We start from the raw sequence: 17,837 nt of genomic DNA, 5'->3' as shown, positions 1-17,837 counted from the left end.
AGTAGGAAAGGCATGGATTCATTCTCAAACTGGTACTTTTTATACATGAGGTCAGAATACGTGAAGGGTTTTACAGTGAAAGCAAACAAATGCACCCCTTTTGTTCTGAATGAATCCCTATATTAAACATTAACAATTATATTTTTGGTTTCTCATTTTCATACCCCTGTTCTTGAATGTTCAGTTTCATTTTTTTTCAGAAACTTTACAGCAGCAACTTTGCTATGGTGCAATGTATCTGAAATAATAAAGAGCAGAACAAAACAGATGTCATCTGAAGAACTCTAAGGATACCTCAGATCCTTTCTAATTAACATACTATTAACTAATTATTGAGGTTGATGAAACACAGATAATTGTGAAAAAAAAACACTTCATTGCTATATCCAGTGACAATTAAATGTACTTACTAAAACAATCAAACAATATATTAGTCTAATTTATTTACAGATGACAGAAATTCTTTCCAGACATCCTCTTGTCATTGGATCTGACTTTTCATAGCAAATTTTTATTTCTTTGTTTTCAGTAAGCAACTTTTCTTCCAGTAGTCCTGTAGCTGCTGGCCCTAGTTGCTCAGCCAACAGTCCTAAGTCCTAAGGGCCACTTGTCTAGGAACTCCAACACCTAGTGCGGTCCTCAGACGATGATCAACCCAGTACAGATTTCCGTAAGTTATGTATTGCCATAGTGTTTATTGGAGGAACATTCTTCACCTGGCTTCCTTGAGGTGACCTGTCTAGTATGTTGAACCTCTTGGCAGAGCTCTCATATTCTTCAGAACATGCAAGAATTATGACATAAATAGTAGATGTAAAATTTATTTCCCTTACCATCGTTCCCATTGACAAAGTAGTCTGGATGGAAAGTTTGAGTGGCTTTATTATTACATCTAGTTACATTAAGAGAAGGCACAAGTACTTTTCTTGGAGTTTCTGTTGCATTTTCTTTCTGTTTGTCTGTTGCCTCGCATTTTTTTTTCAACCTTCTGATCTCCTCTTCCAGGGACTGTTTATCGTCTGAAAAAATAAAAATATTCATTTTAGGTTGAGAACTTGCAGATATGAAGATATCATTGATTGCCTGATTACATTTATAAAACTTCTAAAAATTATCAAATATATATATATTTTCCTGGAACAGCAGTAATATTGGTCTGCTACAGCAAAAGTAATAAAAGTTTAATGGTATCTTAATGATTAAATAAATTGCAATTTTTAACAGATTATAGATCTTAATCCGACATGTACTTTTATATGAAGCTTCATATTATAAAATAATTTTCTTATTTCTACTTTGTTTTCAGGAACTGGCTAAATAGTTTTTGTTGATATTCTTTTAAAGATTAAGATAAGAAGAATGATTCCAGAAGCAATTTCAATTCCACATAGTGAAAAAAAGTGTGAATTTTTTTTAAAAAAATTCAGGCAGTCAAGAAAGTTGTAATAATACAAAAGTTTATGAAAAAGAGAGAAATACCGGTAGTAACATGGAATTCAGTATGCACTGAATACCTATAATTTAAATTTTATTTCCAACAGCAGATGGATTGGATTTGAATAGTTTAAATTTCATCTTAAGAAGAGACTTTAATATTGCTGCAATTGATAAGAGTGGAGTAATACTTTGATTGGAGGGAGGCAGTTTCAATGACCGTGACTAAACCAAGATCTTAATATTTGCTCATAAGAATAAAGGAGGAGGAGATAGAAGGGGAGCTTATCAAATTTGCAGACAACACAAAGCAGGGGTGTGGGGAATGCTAACACTCTGGAAGATAAACTCAAGATTCAGAAAGATCTTGACAGGCTTAGTACTGGGCCCTATCCAGAAAGATGCAGTTCACTGGTGAGGAAAGTAAGATCCTGCATTTAGGCAGGAAAAACCAAATGTATAGCTATAGAATAGATACTATATGGCTTAACCATAGCGATTAGAAAGAGATCTAGATGTTCTAGGGGACTATCACTTAAGTATGAACTAGAAGTGTGCTGCAGTTGCTAAAAAGTCCTAGGCTGCATCAACAGAGGGATAGTATCAATATCATAAGAAGTGACAGTATCACTCTATACTGCACTAGTAAGACCATGCTTAAAATACTGCATCCACTTCTGGTCACCATGATACAAAAAGATGTGTGACCCTAGAAAGAGTACAGAGAAGAACAACAAAGATGACAAGGATGTTGGTGGCTAAACTGTACAATGAATGGTTAAGCGAATTAGGTATGTTTAGCCTAATGAAGAGAAAGATTAGAGTTGACATGATAGCTGTCTTCCAGTATGTGAGGGGTAGTCACAGAGAAGAGGCGGTTGACTCATTCTCCAAAACACCTGAGATCAACACAAGAAGCAATGGGTGGAAGCTCATCAAAGAGAGATCTGACCTGGAATTAGAAGAAATTTCCGGACAGTGAGAACAATTAATCAATGGAATAGCTTGCCTCCTGGAGTTGTGAGTGCTTCATCACTGGAGATTTTCGATAAAAGATTAGACATCCATTTGACCAGAGTAGTATAAAGTCTCCTTCCTTGAGCAGAGAGTTGGACTAAAAGACCTCAAAGGTTCCTGAGAGTCTATGTTTTAAGAGTTCTACAAATAGAACTGCTTTTTATTGTTAATATCTGCTAGAACCAAAATGCAGACTTTGTACATAGAAGCCACACAATAAATAGCACTGTGTCTACATATGGTAATAATAAGCTGCAGATGTACAAATCAATCTATTCAGCACCGATCAAAATTACTGGAGTTAATTATTAAAAAAATATGACCAGGAGAAAATACACTTAGAATATAGGGTCAATGTAAGGAACAGATTTAACACCCCTAATCTATCAGGAAAAAAATCCTTGAAGAGCTTTGGGAACATTTGCAGAGGGAATATATATGCAGGAATCCTTCCATTAGAAAGTCATGTTCAAAGGCAATACAGAGCACCATGGAAAGATAAATATTCACTAAAGTGTTTAAAGCTACAAGAGAAGACCTAGGTAAAGTGCTAACTATTCTCTGTAATAATATGGAACAAATAATATTTATATTATTTATTTATTTATTTATTTATTTATTTATTTATTTATTTATTTATTTATTTAATTGGATGCCCCTTTTACTATAGGGTAACTCTGGGTGGCTTACGGTTACATCTAAGTTAAAATATAAAAAGTTAAAATCAAGCCTTAAAACCAAGGGCACATAGGGAGGGTGGGAGCAGAGTGGGGAGTAGATAGGATCAGTTATTACTCAATCAACCACCTCCATTGTGCTGTTTCCCTACTGGAGCCCCAAGCCGACTGGCAGAGTCACGGCTTTCAGCCTTATGGAAAGATAGAAGGGTTGGGGCCAACTCACATTGTGGGTGGGGGGGCAAGATGTTCCAGAGGACAGGAGCAACAGCAGAGAGGGTCCTCCTCCTGGACCTGCCAGCTGGGCTAATTGGGCTGAACATATCTGCAACATGCCACTTTTGCTGGCATGAGTCATACAGGCCAATCCCAGTAGGGTGAAATGATCCCTCAAGTAATCAGGACCCATGCCATGAAGGGCTTTAAAGGTGATCACCAGCACCTTGAACTGCACCCAGAGGCAGACTTGTAGCCAATGCAGCTTGTGAAGCTGTGGTGTTATAGGAGCCATTCTTACCCCCACCCCCACCCCAAAAAAACTACCCACGCTGCTGCACTCTGTACCAGCTGTAGCTTCTGAATGCTCTTCAAAAGTAGTCTGATGTAAAGTGAATTAAAATAGTCCAGCTATGAGATGATTAAGGGACTGAACAACTGAGGACAGAGAATCCTGGTCCAGGAAAAGCTGCAAGTGCCGCAAAACACAAAGTTGTGCATAGGGTTTTCGAGATGCGATTGCTACCTGTTCCTTGAACAGGAGTTGCAAGTTCAGGAGAAACCACAAGTTGTGGACTGGGTCTTTCTGGGGCAGTGCAACCCCACCCAGAGTCAAAGATGACAAAATCTTGAATCCTGGATCCACATATACTCAAATCCATTTGGTCTTACCAGGGTTCAATCCAAAAAAACTGTTGCCCCCCCATCCAGGCTCTAACAGCATTCAGGCACAGTGCAAGGACAGCCACGGCATTACTTGGGTCACCAAGAGTGGAAGTATAGAGTTGGCTGTCATCAGCATACAATATATAATCTCAGCCTATGGTGATGAATGATCTCAAATTGGATTCAAATTTGGAGTCTGAAATGCTAATTAATCATCTGGTAATATGTGTAAGTCATATGAGATTGCTCAGAGAATGTAAATATTTAGAAGAATGTAAACGTAAGAGAAAGCCAGTTTGGTGTAGTGATCTAGATATCAGGACTGAATTCTAGTCCTGCTTTAGGCACAAAGCCAGCTGGGTGATCTCCCTTAGCCCTATGAAGGAGAAAATCTTGCCCAAAAAAACTGCATGGACTTTGTCAGGAATCACAGTACCAAGAATAAAAAACAAGAAAAATCTTCCAAAAACACAAGAGAAGCTTTTGTTAAAGGAAACCTAGATTTATAAAATATAGAGACACTTGTCAGTAAACTAAATCAATTTTATTACCAGGAGGAAATAAACTACAGCAGAATTAGTTATACCTGCATTTTGTATTTTCATTTTGATGTCATCAAAGGAAGCTGCCTGAATATTAAGGGTCTCCATTTCTTTTCTCATTTCTGCAATAACAGACCTCAAGATATTGTTCTGCTGCTGTAATGTCTGGATATCAGCAGAAGGAAAATGTTCAGAAACTCCTACAGTACCCTATAAGTAATCAAGAAATTAAGGAAATTATCAAAACTGCCTCCCTCTCGAATAGAATAAGTAATTCAAAGAAGCAAACTCAGTATACAGCAAAATTACCAGTAAAATCATTCTAATGACATGCCATATGCATCAAAAAATGAAAGTATAGTTAATAATGTTAAAAAAATATCTGTGAAACTGTTTTAGTTATTTATTACTCATATATAAACACACACATACACATGGTACAGGTAGTCCTCAACTTAAAACTGCAATTAGGATCAACAAAGTGGTTAAACAAGATGTCCTGTGACTGCTTCACTTAGCAACTGCAATCCCACCACTCCTGACTACAGTCATTAAGTGAGAATCATGGGCTGTTAAGTATACAGAGTCCCAGGTAAGGAGTGCAGGATTGCCAAAAGAGGGTGGTGAGGCCATGGAAGGCCTAGCACAGGGTATACATGTGTGGGGATTGCTCCAGTGCAGTGTAAAGCCTCAGCTGCCACCTCAATCCAGCAGTGCTTCAGAAACCTTCTGAGTACAGTTTGGTGAATGAGATTTCTGAAGCAGGGTTCCTGCAGTTGTCTAAGCCAGCGCCCCATTTTTCTGATACTTGGAGACAATCAGAAGGTTTCTGAAAGACTGTGAGAATGGGATACTGGGTTGGAGAATAAGATGAAGTGGTGAGGGTCAGTGACGTGCAGCAGAATCTGTGAAGTGCAGGGTGGTGGCAGGGGGCAATTGGGGCTTTGCAGAATGGTGCTGAGGTGCTGATGTGGTTGGTCATATTTCTTAGACTGGCCCCTACTTCAGCCCCATTGCTGCCCTTTGAGTGCTGTTGTACAGTGCAGCAAAAAGGGCATAGATTGGGAGAAGTGATAGGCAGATGATGGGAGCTGCAACACTTCTGTGGCTGTTAAATGTGGGCCAAGTGCCCTAATGTTGATCATATCACTGTGGGATGCTGCAAGGGCCGTAACTTCAGGCATAGGTTGTAAGTCCATTTTTTTCAGCACTGTTGTAATTTTGAATAATCATTAAATGAATGGCTGTAAGTTGAGGACTACCTGCAATGAAAACTTAGTGAGAGGAAATTTCTATGAATGACTGCAATTCCACTTAGGAAGAAGTAAGTTTGCAAAATACAATTAAAGGCTTTTTCAAGAATCATAATGCACATTTACTATACATCTGCCAAATTTTCAATGTGCTGCTAATCCTTTATTAGGTTTAATAATTTATTTATGATTCAGAGCATTAATCAACATAACTTCACTTGCAAATTTTATAAACAAATTTTATTAATTTCAAAGACAAACAAATCATCATCAACCATTACATATTTGAACCTTTTTCCATTATAAGCTTTACAAGTCAGATAAAACCTTATTTTATACAATATAATTCTATTTTAAGCCATTTCCATATGAGCATAAAAATACCTCTTATCCAATTTCTCTTTACTTCTCTTTACTCTTATTCAATTTCACCATTATTATTTCATCTATTTCTTTCTGACTTGGTTACCATTATTCTCATTCTGTATTTCTACAAGGTTTTATTAATTCTCCCAAAAACATAAACACACAACAAACAAACATATAAAAAATCTTTTAGAAAAGTAACTTGGCTCCAGGTACCTCTCTTTACATGGGCTTCAATTTTATTCATGCTCATCTTACATATCATTACCTATTTTATTTACCGTGTTTCTCACATAATAAGGCCGGGCCTTATTTTTTTGACCCCGAAAAACGGCTAGGACGTCTTTTCGGGGGTGACTTAATTCTCCCCCCTTGCATCCTCGGGTGGGTGGGCGGCGGCGACAGCTTGATATTCGGGAGACCTTCGGGTTCGGGCCACCGTTGCTTTCCCTTCTCCCTTGCTGCCACGGCGTTTGGCGCAGCCACGTGCGGCCAGTCAGGGCTCCTCCCTGCAACCGGAGCCCTGAGGAGACACTTGGCTTCAGGCGCTCCCGTCTTCCCTTTGCTTTGAAGGTAAAGCGAATTATTTTACAAAGCCTCCCCTGCCCGAGAGGGCAGCCCAACCACGTAGGGAGGCTAATCTCCCGGGGCCTCTTCCGTTCCTCCCGACCTCCTACGCTGTGCGCCTCTGACGCGCCGCTCCCTTCAGCCCAGCGAGCTCTTCCACCTCAAAGAAAGGCCAGGCGGGCGGCTGCGGAGCAGCAGCAGCGGGTCTGAGCCGCCGCAGCGAAGAGCCACCACCCGTAGCCCGACGGGGAGAACGAGCGAGGTGGCGCCCACCAGCCCGGGCGAGATTTGGGAACGAGGGGCAGGAGGAGGCACGCACACACCCGCTCACTTTCCCAGCTTTGCCCAGCCCTTACGGCTCTGGCGCGGCCCTGGCAGGATGAGCGGAGGGTCCGGCGGGAGGCGCTTGCTGCCCGCCAGGGCCGCGCCAGAGCCGTAAGGGCTGGGCAAAGCTTGGAAAGTGAGCCGCGGTGTGTGCGTGCCTCCTCCTGCCCCTCGTTCCCAAATCTCGCCCGGGCTGGCGGGCGCTAACCTCGCTGCGTCTCCCGCGTCGGGCTACGGGTGGTGGCTCTTTCCGCTGCGAGCGGCTCAGACTCCGCTGCTGCTGCCCGCAGCCGCCCGCCTGGCCTTTCTTTGAGGTGGAAGAGCTCGCTGGGCTGAAGGGAGCGGCGGCGCGTCAGAGGCGCGCAGCGTAGGGAGGTCGGGGAGGAACGGAAGAGGCCCCGGAGATTAGCCTCCCACGTGGGTTGGGCTGCCCCCGGGCAGGGGAGGCTTTGTAAAATAATTCGCTTTACCTTCGAAAGCAAAGGGAAGATGGGAGTGCCTGAAGCCAAGTGTCTCCTCAGGGCTCCGGTTGCAGGAGGAGCTCCTGACTGGCCGCACGTGGCTGCGCCACGGCAGCAAGGGAGAAGGGGCAGCAAGGGAGAAGGGAGAAGCAACGGTGGAAGGTCTCCCGATATGAAGTGCCCCACCAATGCAGGCAGCACCATATCCAGGCATGCAACAAAAGTACTTATTAACGGCAAGCCCCCGCTCTCCCCCATTTCGCATGTTTAATATGGGGCTTAATTATGGGGAGGGGCTTAATTTGATTTTATGCCAATAAAACATGGTGGGGCTTCCTATTGGTGGAGGCCGTATTGTTGGAGAAACACGGTACCATTCTATATCTTCTATATAAACTTCTCCACACATTTCACTCTTCTTAATTCTATCTTATTTAATCCATTTTAATTTAAATCATTATATTTGTATCTTTTGCCCATTCTTTATTATCCCTCTATCTCATTCCTTATAATAATAAAAAAAAGAATTTCTCCTGAAATCACTAATCAGAGTATGATGCCTTTCTATCCTCCCCCTAAATTAATTAGATTAACATTTAAAATAACACCTAATACCCAATCTGATTCTGCTTGGTACATTCTATCTACTAATTTATTTTTTTTAATAATAATAAAAACAGAGTAATAAATCCAAAATGATTAAATACATAGTTAAATAATAAATCTAAATATTAAATCTTATAGCATTCCCATTGCCTTTTCAAAAAACAAATGCTACTATAATAGTTTTATAATAACATCAATACCATAGTCATATTAAACTCTTTAATTAAAACTCAATATTCTAAACATTCCCTTTAATCTTTTATTGAATTTTAAAATCAATCATTATTAAACATTTCAACATTTTAATTTCTTATTAACTCTTAAGTCATTCTAATTTTCTATTTCTAATACAAATGTTACAATACCATCTTATGTACCTTGCAAAATCTTTTTTTTTAAAATTGTACTTTACACTTTGTCCCTAAAAAAAAACTCCTCTTTTCCCATCTAATTTCAAAACTTTGTGGCTTTTCTCCGCCTTTCCCCTTTCTTTCTTCCCCCACCAAATCTTCCTACCCCCCTTCTTCTAGCCTCTGCCTTGCTGGCATCCTTTCCCTGTTGTGTTCCCTTTTTCTTTTGTTTACTATCATTATATTTATTTTGCATCTTATTTTTCTCTTTCTTGAATGTTTTTTTAAATCTTAAGTCCTTCATTTTCCTCACTTTCTTCCTTCCTTCTTTCTTAGTTAAATTTTGAAATTCATTAAAGATGGCTTCTTCGTCTTCTTCTTGTTGTTGTTCTTCTGCCTTCATCTGTTGTATTGTTTGTTGATAGTTAACCAGCGCCATTTCTAAAAAAGGAAGGCTTTTTCCATACCATCTTCACCGTCTGTTTTTGTTTGCTCATATTCTTCCCTCAGTTCCTCAAAAGAAAAAGCCATTATAGATCTTTTCTTTTCTTTTCTTTTTCCCTCTTTCTTCTTACACCAACCAAGATATTTAAAAAAAATAAAAAAAAAATAGAACAATCCCAAAGTCCTCAATCAATCCAAGCCAAGACAAAGTTCTCCCTTTCTCTTCCAGGGGTAGTATCAGACAAAAGAAAAAAGAAAATCCAAATCTGTTTTTTAAAGCCTTATTGGAATTATATTTCTGTCTTCAAATCCTTAAGGCATCTCCTCCAACAAAATCAGACCAGATGAATATATTTTTTGTCCTCTCCCTTCCGACTTATCACATAAAGCTAGTTTTACCTGAAAAAAAAACCAGGTTTCTCAATATCCACTTATTAATTCCGTCGGGAGGAGAATAAACTTTCCTTTCAGCACCTCAAAATTGCCGCTTATTTTCTCTTGTGGAAAGAATCATCCAAAAAGCCATAATTTCCAGGAATTATATTAAATGTATCTTAGAGTCCTGGATCAACCAAGAAAACTTTCACTCTCAAAGGCTTTCTCCTCTTCCTCCTGCGCATTCTTACCCAGCTGCCGGCTTCTTTGTGGCGGCCATTGCGGACCGCCGCTGCACCGTCTTGGGAAAAGGGATTCTGCCGGCCGGGGAGGGGTCTGCAACACCCCCAAACCCCTCTCTGTATCCCCCTATCTTCAGCTACCCCTGCAGGGTAGCCTAGCTCCGAACCCGTCCGGATCGGAGCATCAAAAACGGCTAGTGCGGCAGGGATCGCGCAGAGTCGCAAATCCCTGCTGCTCGCGAAGCCGACAAACCGGAAGTCCTCCTTCACTTGCAAATTTTAGAAGGAATTCTCTCTCAACTTGTATTGCATATATCATCTTTCAGGTTCTATTCCTGACACTTTGACCTAAATGGATTTCACCTTCCAAGATGGAGACAAAATTTTGCCTAATGCTGTGTACAATTGTTGTCAAGCCAAATAGATAATAAACAGTGGACAACATAGTTTTTAAAGCAACCTCATATAATCAATATATGAGAAATATTTTCCAGGAAATTAAATGTCACATGTCAAATCAAAATATACCTGGAAATTATCTAGTATAGTAATAAATACAAAAATACCCCAAAAGTAATGTGATTTCAGGATTGACATAATGAAATTTAAGTTGTGAATGAAATCTAAACAAAGATTCATATACTTAAATATTAGTGTATCTTTCCAGATGTACATCAGCAGTACATTTTCAATCCTGAAATATAATCTATCATTTGCTTAGATGACCTCCTCTGTCTAAAAATTCTGTAACTAAGTATTTTTCAATCTCTGTTTCTGAACAATTTTCAAAGAAGATACTCTTTTTAGAACAATAAATAGTGGGCAACCACTAGAGTGCAGCATAAGGTTTTTTAAGATTCAAAACACTCGTTTTTGATAGTATATGAAATGACTGTTAACAGTGAACAAATATTTCTCTAAACAACAAAAGCAAGTACAGTATCAGAAACAATGGCAAGATTCAGAAATACAGTAATATTTCTCATATACAGTGAAGAGCTTACATCTGATTTAAGTTGGAAATAGTAATATTTTGGCAATACAGAGCAGTGTTAAGTACTTACTCACACAAAACTCCTTTTGGGTGAATTTGGTCATTAAAAAGAGACATCTTATCCAACATTGTAAAACAAAAACAATGATTCATGTTAATGTGTTAAATTTTTATCTTATATGTAAAACTGTAAAACCTCATGTCACTTTGACTGGTTCTAACAAATGATTTACAAAACTACAGATTTTGGAAACCTCCACCCTCCCAACCCTTGACAATTATAGTATGATGGTTTTGAAAGATGATTTTAAAAAATTGACATTTAATCTAAAGACTTTTGAGAGGTTATATCATAACATTTCTTAAGCACTGAAGAGCTAATACAAAGAATATCAATCAGTCTGTTCTTTAGATCTTAAGATCCTAATTGTAACCATGTCACAGTAAAACTAGTTGCATAGGAAGACTGATATTCTATTATTATATACAGTACATTTGATCTTAACGAAAAAGGCCAAGAAACAATTTATTAAACATGTTTAAGCAAAAGCAAATGTCAAGGATGTTTGAAATTGGATTCCTGCACTAAGTAAAAGTTTAAACGTGTTGGCCTAAAATAACCCCTTTCAATTTTATAATTCTGTTTTAAATGCTGATAAAAAAATTTCATTGTGTAATATTTATTGGCCTTTTGTATCTAATTATTATAAATATTTCTCTATAATTATCCTACTTATACAATAAAATAATTCAGTTACTCTGAATTGATCTTCCTTTTGACGTACATCATACATATCCACAGAAAATCTTCTTGAAGATAAGGTACCAACATCACTTTGCAACAGTGTTTGTATTCAGAAGAAATGACTAAGCAATTCCTCAAAAAGCAGCTTATAAATATTCCTGCATAGGGAAATACGTTTTCTCTATACCGTTCTTAGGAGAAGAGTGTTACCTCATAGCTAACTAGCTTTCTCTATTAAATGATTTAAAAGGAAAAATTTGTAAAGAATTATTGGACTATTTCCATTTCTGGTTGTATATCATTAACTGTTAAAAGCCAGTTACCCATGCAATACAATCTTCAAGGACAAAGAGTAGTGAAAATGACTCAACAAATAATCAAAAGTTATTTTTTCCAGCCTTTTTCAGGAAATATAGAACCTTTCAAAGGTAGCCACAATGCCATATTGATGTAAGTCTAAAAATAGCCGAAGCCAGCAATTATCTAGCCTATGGATTGTCAACCCACAGTCACCAATTAATTCCCAATGTTATTGTGTCTTCTCCAGAGCTTCCTCCTCAGTTGCTATCAAAATTCAGCAGCACAATTTGCTGCTATGCTTTGCCAGCATTATAGGCTATTAAAATTAGATACTGAATCTTTAAAATGTTTTAAAAACCTTTTTAATGTAATAATTTGGAAAAGTTTTATTTCAGTTATCCTGGCCTTTTTTCACTTTGTGCTATTTATCATCCATTCCTTTAAAAAGAAAAAATGCATTACTTCATCTGACCAATTGAAGAACCTCAGTTCTTAAGCTAAAAGCATCCATAAAATCATTACGAAAGCAACACACTGTAAATAAAGCCATAAGTAATATAAATAACATCATTGCTAATAATAGTTAAATAAGTAATTGCCTAAGAAGAAATTTTGGAAATAATTTGCCACTCTTTTATTTCCAGTGACCCACCTGGCTTAATGCAAATTCCCTAAAAGTAGGAAATGCTTTCCAGCTGTATTCAAAAACATTTTACACTTATACAAGATCTAATTCCTTTTTTCTCTTACAAAATACAATTGCAAATCTGCATTCCCAGAGTATGATTTTTGCTTAAGGGTCAAAAGATTTTCAAGATCATATGAACAAATAGTTTCATATTTAGAAGGCATAGTCAACTAATTTCTTATTCAAGTCTGATGGCTTGAAGGCTTCCTGCATAATTCAATAATCAAAACCTCCCCCAAAGTATACATGTTTCTATCTTGCATTATAAGTATTTTATTAGTTTTTCTGTAGGATTTGTGGTGAAGGGAAACACTAGCTTCCTTCTGAACAAGTCACAGCTGTAAAGACTAGACTACATGTGCCTGAAGGGGGTAGATGAAGAAGGTCGAGAGAGACAGGGGAGGACAAAATGAAGCCTTCTTCTTTTGTTGATAACCCTTCCCTGCATGCTTACATGTCCATGGAGAAGAAACTTCATATTTTTTACAGCTTTGGAGAACCCAGGGTTTACTTTCTGTTACTCACTAGTCAGCTCCTTATCTCTCTGTCTACCTGGGTTTCTCCCATGCTGATGTCAGGAATAGGGTGCAGAAGGGATCTTAGTTAGTGTCTCCTCCAGAAAGGATTATTTAGGGTGCTAAATTAAGGTATTGTGTATTGCTATGTTTTAAAACCTGAGGTTACAGATTGGTTCAGCAATAGCTCTTGCCATAACTAAAAAGATGGATAAATCAGAATGACAACTCCTCTGATCAGCCAACCCAAGCACGTCTTTTAAAGCAGGGGTGTCAAACTTGCAGCCTACGGGCTAGATGCATCATGCGCTGGCCATGCCCGTACCCAGTTTAGCGAAGGGGGGGGGAGTCCCAATATGTCATGTGATGCTGCCGTGACGCTGTGAGTTTGAAACCCCTGTTTTAAAGGCAGATTTGAGTCTACTGATTTCTGGGGTATTACTGTAGGTCCCAAAGTTTTCTAACTTTAAAAAAATCTGGAAAAGTTATCTCCCAATTTTTCTAATCTAATCTTCCAAGGTTGTAAATTCTGCAGTTGATTCCAGCTAGTGGACTTTGGAATTCAAGTAAGAACCATAATAAAATGTAGAAAACCTTTCATAAATCACATAAACCATCAAACTGAAATGATTGACTTGCAATGAGATTGATTGACTTGTGATGAAATGATTGACTTGTGATGAGATCTATTCCACCGGTAGCCTGGTCAGTAGGTGGTCCTGGTTCCTTCTACTACTATAAAGAATTACATCACTGTTGATTGAAAGTTGACATAATTCCCACATATTAAAGAATTCTATACAAGTATATAATTTATGTATTGATTTCAAAGAATCATAGACTATATGAGCTGGAATAGACATTATAGAGTAATTAGTCCATTGGCTACCATTGGTTAATCTAGGAATCTACTGAACCATCCAGGACAGCTGGCTGGCTAGTCTCTATTTGAAAACCTCCAGCAAGAGGGAGTGCATTATTATTCTAGGTTTACTTTTAACTTTACCTGGAAAAGTGTTTGGGAACTTCAACCATCAGGAAATTCTTCCGAATATTTAACCTGAGCTCTTTTTGTTTAATTTCATTCTATTGGTCTTTTTCTGGATCATTTATAGCAGAAAAGAGTTTGGCCAACATAAGACTGAACATGCAACAAAACAATTGATATTGTAATCAAACAATCTGACAAAGGAGAGGCAGTTTTCCTCACTGAGTGAGAAATTTGTGAATTCATATACATCAAATCAAATTTGTGAATTCATATACATCAAATCAAATCTTTATTATGGTCATAGACCAGTACAAGGAGGCTGAGGTACAGTCAATTAAAAAGCATAAAATGTAGATTGAAGTCGTTAAAAGGTAAAAAAATAAACAGAATGTTTCATAAGATGTACATTCTGTGTGTGCGTGTGTGTGCACATAGGACATCCTTAGCTAATGTCTGCAACTGGAACTACCAGCACTGCCCCTGCAAAACTTTGTAGTCATGTGATATTTTGCCCAATGACCATTTTGCTTTATCAATGGAAATTCCAGACCCAATTAGGGTTATTAAGCAAGAACTGCCTATAGATTTGAATTGTTCAATCCAGATATATTGTACATTATTCTTATCAAAATTAGTATTATTCTGTTGGATTTGATCCAGTTCCTTTGAATTTTGATTTTGTCTTCTCTAAAGTACAATATTAGGCGATCTAACATGGTACATTTGCAAGTCTGAATATGCAGCAAACCATTTGTATGTGCATATATAAAAACAAAAGACAACCTTTCTATATAGAAATTATTTCATGAAAGCATTTTGTCATGTTTAATGCGATTTTAATGAGAAATATCCAGGAAATTTCTGCATTAATGCAATCAAATAGTTTGATTTAATAATACTGACAATAACTTTAGTTCTATTCAATAAATAATATTAAGTAATTCCAACCTGTTTCTCTATTAGCAAGCAAAGTTGCTGACAAGCTTGATCTCTTTCAAGAGTTACAGTAGACAACAGTACCTCTAATCCACGCAATTTTTCTTCCTTTTCTTTTAGTGCAGCAATAGCCTATAAAAAAGTTAAAGCAGCTCAAGAAGAGTTTTTGAAAGATTCACTCTTATCCACTCGTACATCTGATATCCCATTACAGGTCGTCCTCATTTAATGACCATTCACTTGGTGATCATTCAACAGACCTCCCCAGAGTTACTTATAAAATGGTTCTGGAATTCTGACAGCTGTGCCCTGATTTCATGATTGCATTTTGGGCACTTGGCAAGTGACTCACATTTACAGCCATCTGCAACATCCTACAGTCACATAAGGGATGTGGTAGCTCAGTGGTTAAGATGCTGAGCTTGTCGATCAGAAAGGTTGGCAGTTTGAATCCCTAGCACCGCGTAACGGAGTGAGCTCCCGTTACTTGTCCCAGCTTCTGCCAGTCTAGCAGTTCAAAAGCATGTAAAAATGCAAGTGGAAAAATAGGGACCACTTTGGTGGGAAGGTAACAGCATTCCATGCACCTTTGGCGGTGATCACGGAGACGTCTTTGGACAGCGCTGGCTCTTCGGCTTTGAAAGGGAGATGAGAACCGCCCGCAAGAGCCAGAAACAACTAGCATGTATATGCAAGGTGAACCTTTACCTTTACTATGGTCACATAATTGTGATTTTCAGCATTTTTTTTGCTGCTTTCCGTCATTTACTTCCAGTTTCTGGCAAAAAAATTCCAATCATTAAAACAGGTTCACTTAGAACGCTGCACAAAAGGTCATAAAATTAAGCATGGTCAGGTGGCATCCTGCTTAATGACCTCCACAACTTGTGACAATAATTCTAGGCTCACTGATGATTGATCATAAGTGGACTACCTATACATACATAAAATTTAATCTTTGGAATAAAATTAAATCCAGTCCCAAATCCTACAGAAAGGCATATACAGGAAAAAAATTCAGGCCTTTGTAGATCACAGTGCTCTGGTAAGTTACCCATGACCTTACCATTCTTCACTTTGACTACTGTAATGAACTACATGTAGGCTGACTTGGCAGACTACATGAAAGCTGCAGTTAGTGCAGAATATAATGGCAAAATATATGGGAGTTGCCAATGCTGTATAACCCCAGGTTTGTAGATAATACATGGTCTATCAGGAGGCTTCTAGGTACTTTTTTTTTAAAAAAATATTCTCTTTAGGTGTTTAGACATTAGTATGGAAATGTTAACCTTTGGAGGATCAAATAGGGCTCCCACTAACTGTATGCTAGAGCAGGGGTGTCAAACTTGTGGCTCGCAGGCTGGGTGCATCATGTGCTGGCCACGCCCACGCCTGGTTTAGCAAAGTAGGAAAAAATTGCAATACATCACATGATGACACCGTGACAACATGAGTTTGACACCCCTGTCCTAGAGTGTAGTCAAAACAGCTTTTCCACAGTTTAATTATAATGAATAATGGGAGTGTTGCTTATTCTGATACTGGATTTTGTGGTCAGTGTATGGTTTATGCTTTTTATGGATGTTATGTTTAACTCTTAGAGAAACTTAAGATGTAAATAAATTACTTTTATTTAAATGTAATTTAATTTATTCAATGTAGGTGCTCCCCAACTACAGATGATGCTGGGCAGCTCACAATGTAAAAATAAACTAATAAAAATAAAGCTAGACTCTGATATCACACTATACTTTCAGATGTTCAGCATTCAATCATGGAAATGGCTCACTGTCAGCAGCTATTGCTTTTCAAGTTCCAACCAACATCTATTTAAATTTATTTTTAACAGAATATAGGTGGAGAGAAAAAGGAGGGGATCAAGCTATTTTGGAGGGGGTCAAGCTATTTTTTAAAGTGCCTGGAGGCCAGACAAGGAATAATGGATGGAAACTGAACAAGGAGAGATTTAACCTGGAAATAAGGAGAAACTTTCTGACAGTGAGAACAATCAACCAATGGAACAGATTGCTCTTGGAAGTTGTGGGAGCACCATTACTTGAGACCTTCAAGAAGTGATTGAACTCCCATCTGTCAGAAATGGTGTAGGGTCTCCCGTTTGGGTGGGGAGTTGGGCTAGATGACCTACAAGGTCTCTTCCAACTCTGATTATCTGTTACCTGTTATATCAATAGACTTGTTTCTAGGATAGAACAGGTCTTGCTACTTAAAAGTTGTAACCCAACTAAGCTGCAATTTTCTCATAGTATCAAAATGATGCTCTACTCACATCTGTAGACAATCTTGCTGGGAATAGTTTTCAAATCTTAAACTGAAATCTAGCAGTTACCTACAATTGTACATAAATTATTAAAAAATAAATCACCTGCTACAGATCAAAGCAGGCTGAACAAATTACAGTGAGAGAGCACTAATCCTGTCAGTAAGATGGAACATCGGATATATTTGTTAGAAGCACAGAAGAATTAAACCAAAAGCATCCAATATTCCATCATGAAAAATGTCTCTGTTACTACCCTCTGCTTAAGCTGCTGACCTGCTCCCTAGCTGTTGACAGGTTCTGTATCAGAGCCTCTGATTTGTGATATTGATTCCTTTCAGCATTCTCACATCGTTGCTGACATTCCAGCTCTCCTTGCACTTTAGCTCTTTCCAAACTCTCTTCTTTCTCTATTGCAAGTGAGAGCTGTTGCTTATATCTAATACAAGGGAAAGAAAGGACATCATTTAAATATTAATTTAGAAGAAAATTAATGTTTACAATGCTTTAAGAATGATGCATTTTAAAACAGTTGTTCACTAACATGTATTATTCCAGTCCAGTAGCAACTGAACTTGCAAAATGAAAATTAATGACTTACAGTAAATCTTTTTGCAAGCTGGCAAAAATTCTTGCATCACTCATTAAGTTTATTTTTAAAAAAACAATATTATCCTTTTATTTATAGTGAGAAACATATACCAAATAACCTAAACTTTCAAAACTGAAATGAAAAGACATAATACAAAAATATACATCCAGATAAAATATGGAAGAAAAATGGAAAGTTGCAAAAATATGACACTACTATGAAACACACACACAAAAATGGAATCATTTATGTAAA

The 17,837-nt window shown here is 37.9% G+C and overlaps 1 protein-coding gene across 4 annotated transcripts in view; it reads right to left on the bottom strand.

Moving 5' to 3' along the window:
• CCDC57 (coiled-coil domain containing 57) overlaps window positions 1–17,837 on the bottom strand; it is a 67,224-nt gene that overhangs the window by 24,639 nt on the left and 24,748 nt on the right. For all 4 annotated transcript variants that reach the window (XM_087955919.1, XM_026667352.2, XM_087955918.1 and 1 more), the window contains exons 9-13: window positions 17,267–17,429; window positions 14,722–14,841; window positions 4,597–4,762; window positions 834–1,019; window positions 165–238 (exon numbers count right to left, since the gene is read on the bottom strand). In XM_087955919.1, coding sequence (XP_087812045.1) covers window positions 165–238; window positions 834–1,019; window positions 4,597–4,762; window positions 14,722–14,841; window positions 17,267–17,429 — 709 coding nt within the window. The remainder of the gene's footprint in view (window positions 1–164; window positions 239–833; window positions 1,020–4,596; window positions 4,763–14,721; window positions 14,842–17,266; window positions 17,430–17,837) is intronic.

Source organism: Notechis scutatus, chromosome 2 (assembly GCF_049901735.1).
Source record: "Notechis scutatus isolate UNSWTSFEM ecotype Mainland chromosome 2, rNotScu1.2, whole genome shotgun sequence".
In the NCBI taxonomy this organism is placed as follows: Eukaryota; Metazoa; Chordata; class Lepidosauria; order Squamata; family Elapidae; genus Notechis; species Notechis scutatus.
This window is presented reverse-complemented; position numbering and strand designations above follow the sequence as displayed.